General features: G+C 42.1%; 2 protein-coding genes and 1 long non-coding RNA gene across 4 annotated transcripts in view; 2 read left to right on the forward strand and 1 right to left on the reverse strand.

The window, feature by feature from the left end:
• ROCK1 (Rho associated coiled-coil containing protein kinase 1) overlaps positions 1 to 2203 on the forward strand; it is a 119286-nt gene extending 117083 nt beyond the window's left edge. For both annotated transcript variants that reach the window (XM_061130845.1, XM_061130844.1), the window contains exon 33: positions 705 to 2203. In XM_061130845.1, coding sequence (XP_060986828.1) covers positions 705 to 708 — 4 coding nt within the window. In that variant the 3' untranslated portion in view covers positions 709 to 2203. The remainder of the gene's footprint in view (positions 1 to 704) is intronic.
• Positions 2204 to 2286: 83 nt separating this feature from the next.
• LOC133047568 (uncharacterized) lies at positions 2287 to 12485 on the reverse strand. Its single transcript, XR_009690775.1, has 3 exons — positions 11222 to 12485; positions 9635 to 9748; positions 2287 to 4026 (listed from the first exon to the last, which is right to left on the reverse strand). It is a non-coding gene; the product is annotated as an uncharacterized LOC133047568 (long non-coding RNA).
• USP14 (ubiquitin specific peptidase 14) overlaps positions 10523 to 13379 on the forward strand; it is a 34123-nt gene continuing 31266 nt past the window's right edge. The window contains exon 1 of the mRNA XM_061130849.1: positions 10523 to 10677. Coding sequence (XP_060986832.1) covers positions 10662 to 10677 — 16 coding nt within the window. The 5' untranslated portion in view covers positions 10523 to 10661. The remainder of the gene's footprint in view (positions 10678 to 13379) is intronic.

Here is a 13379-nt window from a genome sequence, read left to right on the forward strand (position 1 = left end):
TAATTAAACCCTTTCTTGAGAAGTGGCTATGCTATCCTCAAAGTTCTCTAATGCATGGAACCTTGGGGACTCAGAGAAATTAAGCAGCTTACACAGATCACACAGCCAATTTCTGGCATAGTCATTGGAACCCATTTTTATCTGTTTCTAAGCCTATGTTTTTTCTCCTATACCAAATACCAACTTTCCCTAGAGTGTTAACCCTCTACTGAGAGGGATATTTGAGTCTAGAACTGATTTGTCTCTGCTAATGTCACCCAACTCTTCCAAGCAGGCTTAAAACCCTCTTTAATTTATCCTGTTTCTTTCTTTCTGTATTATCAGTAACCAAGTATAATTCTTTGGATTGACTCACATCCATTCCTCCTTCTGTATTCCTCAGCTGCCATACTGTTCCAGTGCTTTATCCCCTCACTCTGGTCTTCTTTGTGTAGAACCCTGTATCAGCCTCTCCTGCACAGGATAAAAGCTGAATAAATGTAAAGTACTTAAAATTGGTTTACAGCTTTGTAGGGGGAATATTGTGTTTGAAACAGTAGAAGCAGAAAGGAGATAATGGTATATTTTTTTCCCTTTTCCTGTTTGCCAAATTTTGTGTATTCCTTAATTATTATATATAATGTATATGTACATTTCCTTCTAAGTTTTCTTTTTGTATTTATCAGCTGAGCACATTACTTACAATTTTTTTTCCCCTTCAACAGTTAACCACATGACCTAGTACCTTGTGGAATTGTGTGGGATGCTACCTGATGAAGCAGGCGTCTCTAACCATGCAGAGCAGACAGGCTGTTCCTTTGACACAAATATCACAGGCTTCAGGGTTAAGATTGCTGTTATTCTGTCCTTGCTTTGGCACAAAAGCACACTGAGGATTGTTTGTTTTGTTTTGTTTTTTTGTTTTTTTATTGCGGGTTTGCCTATAGGTAGATTAGATTAATTATTACTATGTAATGCAAGTACAATTGAGGGAAAGCTTAGCTCGATATATTTTTTTAAAAAGGTGCTGCCTTTTTGAATTTCTAAGAAAATGCCTGTCAATCATGATAGAACACAGTTTTCCTCATACCAGTGAGAGGAAGAGACTTTCACTTTCAAGTGGAATGGCTGTCACTATCAAGATCAGCTCATGGAAGGAGTAAAGAAAATATCTCAAAATGAGACAACTGAAAGTTTTTTTAAAAAATAACTTCAGTTTTCGTGCTCTTGCAAGACTATACAAAACTATTTTAAGAAAGCAGTGATATCACTTGACTTCAGTGCCCTCACTGTAGAATTTAAAAGCCTTACTGTTGATTGCCCATGGTGGACTTGATGGAAAATAAATATCTTACATTATGCTTTACAAAATACTGTATGTGTTTCAGCAAGTTTGTAGATTGGGGAATGGGAGAAGGCAAAAAAAATTTTTTTTACATTTAATCTATGCATTTTTGCCAAGCCATATTGAGTTATTTTTTACTACTAGAGACATTAGGAACTAACTGTACAAAAGAACCAAGTTTAAAAGCATTTTGTGGGGTACATCATTTCTGTAATTGTATAATGTGTTTCTTTGTGGTTTTAAGTGATAAAGACATTAAGTTAACAAACATATAAGAAATGTATGCACTGTTTGAAATGTAAATTATTCTTAGAACACCTTCAATGGGAGTTGCATTGCCCTTTTAGTGCCTTAATTTGAGAGAATTATTTTACTGCCATGACTATAAAAATTTGAAAAAACATTTTCAAAAAATTACATGTCCAGGGGGTTTTTCATTGATAATTGATTTAATTTAAAATATTTAGAGGTTTGTTGGACTTTGATAAATTGATACAATCTTTGCATCAAACTACCTGCTTAAATAGTGAATGACTTTATAAAACTCAGCAAAAATACGTAGAAGGTTGCACCCAGTATAAAAGAAAATTATGGCAATACATCTGTGATGTTTTCCAGTTAACATAGGAATTACCAGATAAATGCTGTTAAACTCTTGTTCAATAACAAGAGTTGATTCATATGGGCAGTATGACTTATTGTTTATTTTTTTAACCAAATACCTCCTCAGTAATTTATAATGGCTTTGCAGTAATGTCTATCAGATAAGAAGCACTGGAAAACTGATTCGTCTCTAGGATGATATGCATGTTTCAAGTGGTATTAAAAGCCGCACTGATGGATATGTAATAATAAACATATCTGTTATTAATATGCTAATGACTCTGTGCTCATTTAATGAGAAATAAAAGTAATTTATGGATGGAGACCTTTAATAATGACTGCTATGGTGTTTTCTCATGGCTGAGATGAATAGAAACCATGCTATAAATTAGTCCCTGACTGCATACAAATGTTTGTAAGATCTCATGACTAGATTAAAGTGAATTTTTAAAAGATAAAACTGGTTTGTGCTGTAAAATAAGAGTGGCTACAATTGAAAAGTTGGCTAATGTCTGTTAGAAACAATTCCCCTTGAGTCTCTTAAGTTTCTCACATCCGGAGAGTGGAAGCTTTGACAGCCTTCGTTCTACACTATCTTTGTCAAGGAGATTTATATAGTGAACAGCCTTGGGAGATACTGTGTTTCCATCATGGAGAAGGCAGGTTTGTTTTCCGTTGTATAATACACATAATGTTTCTCCCCAGGGCAAAAGTTGGGCAGAGTTGCTTGTGCTTATTATAAAAGATTCAGGTACCCTAAACTTTGGACTCCTCAGCTGTGATGCAAACCCACCCCACTGCATGCTCAGCAACCCCCTGGACCACTCTGCATCACCCCCGTGGCACTCAGAGGGCAAAGGGAACTGATGGGAACTTGCAGCTTGTGCTGCTTGCTGTGCTGTTCAGTGTAAAGTCATTTGGCTTCAACCCAGGATCCATGAAGTGATGGCAGGGCTGACTTGCAGCATGCAAGTGAACCTCAGATCCTTCACAGTTCTGGACAGTGTCCTTACCAGCTCCTCAGAACCGTCACCATCACCTCAATGTAGTATGTCCAATGTAATAAGGTCCAGTAGAGTGCAGAGAACACAGTGAATTTTATGTATTTGAGAGAACTTTTTAAAAAAAACAACAAAATATTAACTTGAGCATAAAATCACTGAGAACTGACAGAGCTTTCAGCAATGACTTCAAATGCCACATTGCAAAACCAGGTCAACCAAGAGAGTTCCTTCTTTTCTAAGCTCAGGAAATCACTCAATCCTAAAGTACACCAACATGATGAAGGTCAAGGGAGTGTCGTGGTCAGGAGAACACCCCCCTGCTAGTGCTTTGCAGTACCTTGCCCTGCCTGCTGCATGCCTTCAGGGGATCTTCCTGATCCAGGGATTGAATCCACGTCTCCTGTATCTAATCACAGTGAAAAGCCTAATCATTCCTAGGACCTGGGAAATCCTCTTACTCCTGGAGTCATGTCCATCCTTGAGCCTATTCCTGTGTGCAGAGGCTGTTACTAAACCAAACCTGGGTCTGCCTGCCCCATACACAGCAAGGCAATCTGCTGACCCTGGGCTGTAAGGAAGGGAAGTACAGCATTGATTTCGGGGCCAAGTGAGAAAGCCTCACGCTGCCAATGGCTTTTATAGATGGGTAAAGACGTAGGGACAGTGTGTCAGGGTGTGTGATCAGCTTGTGCACAATTTGTGTGTGTGTGTGTGTGTGTGTGTGTGTGCGCGCGCGCACAATTCTTGACTGAGAACAAGATTGATGGTAATGGTACTAGGGTGATGTTTTGGGAATCTCAGTCAGCCTTCTGGTTCTGATTGCGTTGGGTCTATATACTGGTGGTCAGCATGAAGTTAACTTTCTCTTTTTTGGTGGTGATTTAGTCACTGAGTTGTATCTGAGCCTTTGGGCTATATGGACCATAGCCCGCCAGGCTCCTCCGTCCATGGGATTTCCCAGGCAAGAATACTGGAGTGTGTTGCCATTTCCTTCTTCAGGATCTTCTTGACCCAGGGATCAAACCCAGGTCTTCTGCATTGGCAGGAGGATTCTTTACAGACTGAGTCATCAGGGAAGTCCAGGGGTTTTAGTATCTGCAAAACAAATCAAGGATACAGGATGAGGGACACGTACACCATGGCTGACATGTCAATGTATGGCAAAAAAAAAAAAAAAAACACTCCAATATTGTAATTAGCCTCTTATTAAAATAATTTTAAAAAAATCAAGACTATAGTTCAGGATATTACCTAGAACCCTTGAGGGGAAACTAAAGGTCCTTGACTTGACTTTATAGCTAAACTATTGTTACTTCATCTCCTTGACTGTTTTCCTTTGTTTCTGCATTTTTCTCACTGATTGAATTTGCTCTTTGGAACTCATGGAAGGCTTTGGAGACTAAAGCTTTTCTACACACAAGAGGTGGACGTGGTGGGGGATCTGTCCTTGGGTAGGCCCTTTCAGGGGTCTGCTTGGTTTCAAGAGAAGTAGTGTTGTGATTGGTTACACGTGAGGCCAGACCCACACAAACCTTGACATTGAGAGAGGAGGAAGGGTTGGTTTGTAAAAGGAAAATCAGGCTTCTCTTTTCCAGTAAGGCTAGAGGCAAAAGCAACAAATGTTCCTTATAGTTGCTGGTTGCTCTGGTTCTCTAGGGGAAAACCTGGAAAATTTGGCACATTCTGTAATCTTTAAAACATTGAATAATAACCAGAAAATGGATTTGTGTATGGTGAAAGATAACATAGGAGTAATCACTATACGAAAAAAGGGCATACACGTGGTGAAGTTCTCTATGGAATCAAAGAAATCTGAATGTGATGGTAAGTACTAAATTGGGGGTAAAAATACATGTGATTAAAAGATTGTTTTGCTTTGGAAAGTGTCTACATTATTTCCTCCTATTTTCCTCCCAACACAGTGCCCACCACCAATCTTTGTTAAAATGTGTTTAAGTTTTTAGGAGGAAGGAAATTTCTAGTTTGTTGCTCTGATTCCCAGGTGAGTTATCAGAAGGAAAATACCACTGTTTTTTGTCTGTTTTGACATAACGTCCAGTCACACTGAAAATTCACTTGAAGAGTACATGAGATTTTTAAACCAATATTTCTGCTACTACCACACAGTTCTCCACTTTAATTTTCTGCTTCAGTCCTCAAATATCTTGCTCTAAGTTACACGCTATGCAAGTTTTCTTGTAGAATACAGAAGTAGAGAAAATTAAAGTGGTCTTTCTGTCTTGACTGAAAGGGATCCCTATAAAAGATTTCTTGATATAGGTTAGCTCTTTGCTTTGGAATAAGGTCATTTGAAAATGTGTAGCACATGGAAGAAATTTCAATATTACACTTCTCAGTTGTGCTGACAAGTGACTTTAAGAAGATAGAAAACTCTGCTTCAAGGAGACTAAACCTTTTATCCTGGCCCTCAGGCTCTCCCTAACTGCCTCCCGTATTACCCACCCTACATTATCTGTTGCCACAGCCCAGCACACATGTCCTCTGCTGTATTCTAGCTTCTCTCCTTCCTGTCCTCCACATGCATATTTACTTCTTACTGTACTAGTTTTTACCCTACATTTGCTGATGGACCATTAGCATCTGCCAGGCAGGGTCCATGAGCCGACAATCAATACTTGTTGAATCAGTGAATTTGATTGATTTGATGTTTTTCTCTCTCTAAAACCTTCTTGCCCCCAACTGCTTTCCATTTGCCTCAATTTCTTTCTGTTCTGAATTCCTATCATCACCACCCCAAGTCCATTATTCAACAAAATACATCAAATGATAACACGGCGTCTTGGACCTCAGGGAGACTACATTTCCCAGACTTCCGTGCGGCTTGGCCATATGATTGTTTTCACCACTGAAATGTGAATGGACGTGATTTGCCCCCATCCCTCCTTTTCCTCTTTCTTAAAAGGATATTGCTGCCCTGTCCTTCCCGCAACCACCTCTCCCGTCCCCCGCTTATATTCTTCCTGTGGGCTGAGACCCAGTTACATTTGCAACCCATCCCCGACCAAACAGAAAAAGACAAGCTCTTTACTGCTTTGCTGCTCAAAAGGGTGATTTCCTGAGAGCTTGTTAGTATCTTAGGCTTCATCCGACACCTGCGGAATCAGAGTCTGCACTTTAACGGAATCCCAGGTGATTCACATCCACATTAAACTGAGAAGTTCTGCTTTAGGGGATAGCAGAGAACTTTTTGGAAGAAATGTTGGTCTTTGTTGAAGGCCTCATAAAGCAAAGCTGTTGCTCCTCATATATGATTTGGGAATATAAAATGTATCCATATATGTTGTTTGCATATTCACTGGGGTTTTATGGAAGAGGAAGCCTGTGGTAGACAGTGTAATGCTTCCCCAAAGATGCCCATGTCTGAATCTCCTAAATCTGGGAATATGTTACTTTGTATGCAGGTCTGATTACTCTAGGGATTTTATTTTTTAATTGATTTAGTTTATTTTTTAAAATTGGACTACAATTGCTTTACAATGTTGTGTTAGTTTCTGCTCTACAGCTACTCTAGAGATTTTAAATGAACATATCCTGGTTATCCAGAGGAGGCCAGTGTAATCACAAGGGGCTTTATAAAGAGGGAGGCAGAGGCTCTGAGTGAGAAGAGTTGCTGGGCAGATGGAAGCCGAGGTCAGAGTGGGGCCGCAAGACCAGGAATGTGGGGAGCCTCTAGAATCTGGGGAAGGTAAGGAATGAATTTTGCTCTGGAGCCTCCAGAAAGAGTGTAGTCTTGCCAATACCTTGTTAAGACCCTTCTTGGACTTCTGTCTGCCAGAAGTGTAAAGTGATAAATTTGTGTTTTTTTGTGTGTGTGTGGTTTCAAGTTACTAAATTTGTGGTAATTTGTTACAGCAGAGGTAAGAAATAAATACCCAGCCCTTTGATTTGGGGTAGCTTATGCCCTGTACCCCAGTGTGTTTGAGTTGGAGTCAGGCATTCCTTTCCTTGTCATTGGTCAACTATGTATTCTTGCTCAGGACACAGAATTTTGAAGGAGTGAAGTAGGCTTGGGATTTGAAATTACTCATGTAGGAGTGGCCAGATTGTGACCCTGGCTATGTTCCCTGCTGCTCATGTCCCTGGGTTTCTATCCATGACCAATGCCTGGTTCCCAGGTTTTGCTAATGATTGTGTAAATTTACCCTATATCACCCATGAGCTTCTTGTCTCAGGTTTCTGTTGTTTACAGCCAAGAGCTCTGATGAATTCAGAGCCAATTTCAATATTTCTAGTAGATTCTAAGTCTCAGGAGGGGAGAACCTTTGTTTTGATTCATCTTTGAATCCACAGCTTCTACACTGAATGTCTTGCACTCAGTACATATTTGTGAATCAGAAGAGCAAACGGCTATGATGTTGCTACTTGATAGAAATGGGGTAATTATAGGAGCAGACTTGAAGCAAATGTAAAAGAGTTGGCATTCAATACGTTAGAGATGCATAGGATTTTTGTTGGCCAGATGATGGGGGGGCATTCCAAGCAACAAATGGTAGGTGGTTCACCAACTAAAAGCCTTTCTGGTATCTGCCATCTTTTACAGGCACTTGTTTATTTATAAATGAACAGGTTAAGATATTACCAATATATTTATTATTTAAAGAAATCCACCTTAAGCAGAAGATTCCAGTAGACACAAGTAGATCAGGATTTAGGCATGTATATATAAGAAGTGCGCCAAGGTGGCTGGTTATCTACAACTTCTGCAGACATCCATGGAGACCAGCCATGCAAATTTCCTTCTATGCCTCCTTTCAGTGCTAGCATTGTTTCAAATTCTCACTCTGCCCGCTTTGTCTTAAATTCAGGTCCCCCAGTGAGGCTAGAAGTTAGTTGTACCAAAATTTGGGGCTGTGTTGCAAACAAACTTAGTCTAGAAGACTCCCTGGTCATGGATAGAATAAGCAAGCTCAAAGAAATTTCTCTTACATCCAATTCTCACAGCATCTGATAATTCCAGAGTGTCTACTGGGAAGCCACAATTCTGTTTTATAGTCTGGTGGGGGGAATACAGACGTTGAAGAAATAGATGTATGTTGAAAGATAGGAAAAACACACCAAAGGTTCCCACATACCACAACTAAGGTCTGATGCAGCCAAATAGTTTCATTTTTTAAAATGGGAAGAAGATCTGAATATACATTTCTCTGAAGCAGACATATAGATGTCCGGAAGGCACATGAAAAGATGCCCAACATCACTGATTGTTAGAGAAATTTGTTGTTGTTTAATCGTTAAGTCATGTCCAACTCTTTTGCGACCCCGTGGACTGTATGTAGCCCACCAGGCTCCTCTGTCCATGGGGTTTTTCAGGCAAGAATACTGGAGTGGGTTGCCATTTCTTTCTCCAGGGGATCTTCCCAGCCCTGGATCAAATCCACATCTCCTGCATTAGCAGGCGGATTCTTTTGCACTGAGCAACCAAGGAAGCCCTATCAGAGAAACAGAGAAATGTAAATCAAAACTACAATAAGGGTTTCCCTGGCAGTCCAGTTTAGGTTAAGACAGTGCTTCCACTGCAGGGGATGTGGGTTCAATCCCTGGTCTGGGAAGTTCTATGTGCCACACTTCGAGGCAAAAAAACAAACAAACAAAAAAAAACTGGAAAAACTCCGCAATGGAGTATCCACTCACCCTGCTCAGAATGGCCATCATCGAGTCTACAAGTAATAAATGCTGAAGAGGGTACGGAGAAAAGAGAACTCGCCTGCACTGTTGGTGGGAATGTAAATTGGTGCAGCCACTGTGGAAAATAGTGTGGAGTTTCCTTAAAAAGCTAAAAATAGTTACAATATGATCCGGCAATCCCACTCCTGGAAATATGTCTGGAGAAAAGTAATTGAAAAGATACATGCACCCCAATGTTGATTGTAGCACTATTTACAGTAGCCAAGACATGGAAGCAACCTAAATGCCCCATCAACAGATGAATGGATAAAGAGAGAGGGGATGTATATACACAATGTATTCCATACCTTCCCATTTAGCCATAAAAATGAATGAAATAATGGCATTTACAGCAACATGGATGGACCTAGAAATGATTACACTAAGACAAAGACAAATATATGTGGAATCTTAAAAAATGGTACAAGTGAGCTTATTTACAAAACCGAAATAGGCTCACAGACATAGAAAACAAACTTACAGTTACCATCAGGGAAATTGGGGCAAAGGATAGATTAGTTTGAGATTAACAGACACTGCTATATATAAAATAGATAAGACCAACTGTATAGAATAGGAAAGTATATTAAGTATATTGTAATAGCCTATACCAAAAAAGAATCTGAAAAATATATATATTCTATACAGAATTCTTTGTGTGTGTGTGTGTGTGTGTGTGTGTGTATGTTTGTTGTACACCTGAAAGGAACACAACATTGTAACTCAACTCCAATTTAAAAAAAAAATCTGAATCTATGATGACTTAACATTACACATGTTACTTTAAATAATGTTCTACAGCATCTTCGTGTCCTTCTGGTCACATTTTGGGTCTTGAATAGTGAAATAGTGAAGGGTGAATAAGACTCCTGATGTAGACTGATGAAATCACTTTCCAACTGGGTTGAAATATGGCCCGTTTTAGTTTTGAGATAGCCACTATCCCAGCTCCTCTTTTGCAGTATAAAGGGTCGTTATAAAACCTCTATATTAGGCAGGAAACACCTTTAATTTGTACCTTTTCGAAATTCCTTCGTTCATTCACGGGTTCTGTTTCCTCTGTAACTCATCTAGAATGAAACTGATTTCAGCCACGACAACTGAAGAGTTTGAAGAGGCCTCAGAAACCATCCTGTAGAAGGAAACAGCAACCCATTCTAGTATCCTTGCCTGGGATTTCACTGACAAAGTAATCTGGCGGGTTACATTCCAGGGGTGGGGTCGCAAAAGGGTCAGCGGGGACTGAGCAACCAAATAACAACAGGAACCTTCTAGTTTAATTTGCTTCTTTTCCAGGAGCGGGAAAGAGGTGAGGACAATTAAGTGGAGTCTTCCGCGGGGCAGTCAGGGGCGCTGTATCTGTTCCTTTACTAGATCCAACCTAGAGTCCAAACAGGTGTTAGGAACAACAGTAACACGTTAAAACCAAGACAAGCCTATATGAAATACTCTCCAAGTACCTTGATGTTAATTTTTGTTGCAAAACCCTGAAAGGGAGGGCTAGACATTTTCACTAATAAGAAGACCAAGTTGAGGGGCGGGGCAAGGCTTTTCTCCTGGCTCCTTTAGTAGAAAGAATAAAGCCGCAGCTTGCACCGCCCCGCCATTCGGAAATAGAGGTAGAAGACTTGGAAGAGGCTGCCGTAGGGACACCAGGTCTCCCCCACAGCCTCCGCGGCCCGGCGGGGCGCGGCGGTGCCCGAGCCCGGTGGGCGCAGGCGGGGCGCAGTGCGCAGGCGCGCACCTGTGCGGCGCAGGGGCCGCGCGCGCCCCGCCTCTCCCGCCGCCCTCGTCTCTCCACCCGCAGGCCCCGCCTCGCTTCCTCCCCGCAATCGCCCGGTGGCTCGGCAGGCGGGCGGCGTGCTGCTGCGTCATCGCCAGGGGCCGGTTTGAATGAGTTTCTTGTCGCCCCGTGTCTGCCGCAACCACCACCGCCACCGCCGCGCCTCCGCCTCGGCCGCCACCGCAGGTCCTTCGCGGCCCCTTCCCTTCGTCGTCCTTGCCAGGCCCGGCCTTCCCGCGCCGCCGCGCCCCCGCGCCCCGCCATGCCGCTCTACTCCGGTGAGCTCCTCCTCGCCGCGCGCCCGCAGTCCCGCCCGGGGCTAGGCCGCTGGGTAGGCCCGGCCCGCGGGGCGGGCTCCCGGCCGAGCACGGGGCGGGGGGGGCGGGGAACCGCGGCGCCGAGGGACCCCGCGCCCCTTCCTCTCTCGCTCGAGTTCCGGGCCCTGCGGCGTGAGGCGACCCGGGAACCCCGGCGCCGCCGGGTGGGTGGGGTGGGCGCAGGGGGCGAGGTGGGGAAGCAGCTCGCGTCGGCCCCCTCCGAGTGGTGACTCTGCAGAATAGTTTGTGCGGCTGTCCTCGCTTGCGGGTTGCAGTGAGGGTGGACCAGGCTGGAGGTGCGGTGGCATTTCCCGGGCTTCTCGAGTGGTAGCCTGGCCTCGGGAGGGAGGGGCGGCCAGGAGGGGGAGCCTGGGCCAGGGAGTGGTGGAGGGGCCGGGGATGGGAGGTTAGCCTTCGACGTTCTTGGGATTTCCCTCGGCTTACTTCTTGAGCTGCCCCTTTTGTATCAATTTCAGTTTTATCCCGAGGCAGATGGCGAACTTACCTTTTTGCTTCGTTTTTGTTTCATGAAACATTGTTTTGGGCTTCCACGGCCGGAGCACAGTGTTAGCTTTTAAGAGGTGAAGGAATACAGATACCCGCGGGCAAGGGCATCATTTCATTTTGATTGGCGTTTGACAGTTCCCCCCCCCCACCCCCCACCCTTTGGCGTGATGGTAGTCCAATGGGTGAGGCAGGATCACGTTTTTACTGGAGTTAATGGACCTTGCTGTCTCCCAGTCTTGATTCAAAATGGCACCTAAAACCTCTGTGGTGGTTCCAGTTAGCTATGGGTGTGTGATTCATTGGCTATGGTTGACACTCTTATCATAATTCCTTTCGTGAACATTTAGCATTTTGAAAGAATGACATCAAACAAAAGAATAATATTTAAAACTCTAGGTGGATTCTTGATATTCTAGAATTTTGAATTAAATACTTTAATAGTGATTTTTTGTTTGGGGGAAAGGTGGAGATGAAGTAGAAAAGAATAGCTTTATTGCTTTACCAGGCAAAGAGGGGGAACCACAGCAGAGTAATGCCCTCAAAACTCTTGTGTGCCTGAATGCTTTAATAATGATAGCTCAACCTCTTTCTGAAAGCCGTAACAATTAACACTTGAAATATTCTATTTATGCAATAAAAAATTTAATGGGCATTAAGTCATGGTGGGTAAATATCAGTGCATGCTGCTACTTAAGCACACAGGTAGGCTCGCAATTAAACCAATCCCTGTCTTTGTTCCCCTCGAAAAATGCCTGTACTCACCAAACTTCCTAGCTTAAAAATTAAGTTCCATCTTAAATATCTAATCACATCTTTTTCTTATTTCCAAAATGAGGGAACTGAAGTAGATTTCTAAGGTTTCTTCTTTGACATCTCCATATTGAGAATCTGTTTATTTCCAGGTTCTGTGAAAAGCCCTATATTTAAAAAAAAAAAAAATTTTTAAGTACTGATTCATAAGATTTAGTAAAAAAGAATTAAATGTCCAGTCTCATATATGATGAAGGGTAAGTGCCGTAAATACATTTGTGTTTGGTGCAAAGCTCAGGTTTTTATACATATTGCTTTGTTTTAATCTTCAACATAATCCTTTGGTACTGGTATAATTGTCCTTTATGGGTAGGCGAAAAGTTTAACTTGGCCACAGTGACATAGTTAAATAAATTTCAGATATATTCATCTTCATTTTTTCTCTTACTGTTTTGATCTTTTCCTCTCTCATCTTTTGTTTGTGCTATTGTTTTATGTTTCTGGCTTATCTCAGTGATTGTAGTTGTTCCCTCTTCAAACCTATATTTTCTCTGTCACTGCTGGAGTGATCTAATGTTCAAACCAAAGTGGCTTTTATAAACCTTTCAGGGACTGCGCATTTTGTGCAACACAAAGCCTGTACATTTTAACATGACTTAAGTTGTCCTCCCTGACTTAATCCTTGGTCCGTTTCTCCTTTTTCAGCTGCTTCCCCATCACTCTGGAAATTACTTGTCTCTCAGGATACCAGTGCTGTTTTATGCTTTTGAGTATCTTTTCCAGGAATGCTTTTATTCTTATTTTCAGGCTAACACCTAATTTCTTCTTTCAGACTCAAAGTCGATAGTGGTAACTTCTAGTATCGCTTTCTCCAGGGTGTTCTTCCTCACTCATGAAGCATTACTTTGTGTTCCTCTGGCATTTGTAATATTCACATTGTTGATTGTTTTAACGTTTTTCTGTCTTTGCTTTATTAAATTGTAAGTTCATAGAGTCTCCCTAATGCTTTCTACCGGGTTTATCACTGAATGAATGCTAACATTGATTGAACTGGGATTTGGAGTCAGGGTCACACTTTTTTTTTTTTAATGGCGCTGCATGGCATGAGAGGTCTTATTTCTCTGATCAGGGAATGAACCCAAGCCCCTTGTAGTGGAAGCATGGAGCCTTAATCTCTGGATTGCCTGGGATGTTGGAGGGTCACTTTTTTACATTCTGATTTTAGTAATCAGAGAAATCAGACAACTACTAGTTGTGGGATTCTCATTTTGAGTAGGTATAAAGGTTTCAGTGGAAACAAACTGTGTAGATCCTGGAGTTAGTATGTTTATTTAAATGGCAGCCCATGGGGCTTTGGGGATCTTAGTTCCTTGACCAGGGATTGAACCCAGGCCCTGGGCAGTGAA

The sequence above is a fragment of the Dama dama genome, chromosome 27 (assembly GCF_033118175.1).
Source record: "Dama dama isolate Ldn47 chromosome 27, ASM3311817v1, whole genome shotgun sequence".
NCBI lineage: Eukaryota > Metazoa > Chordata > Mammalia > Artiodactyla > Cervidae > Dama > Dama dama.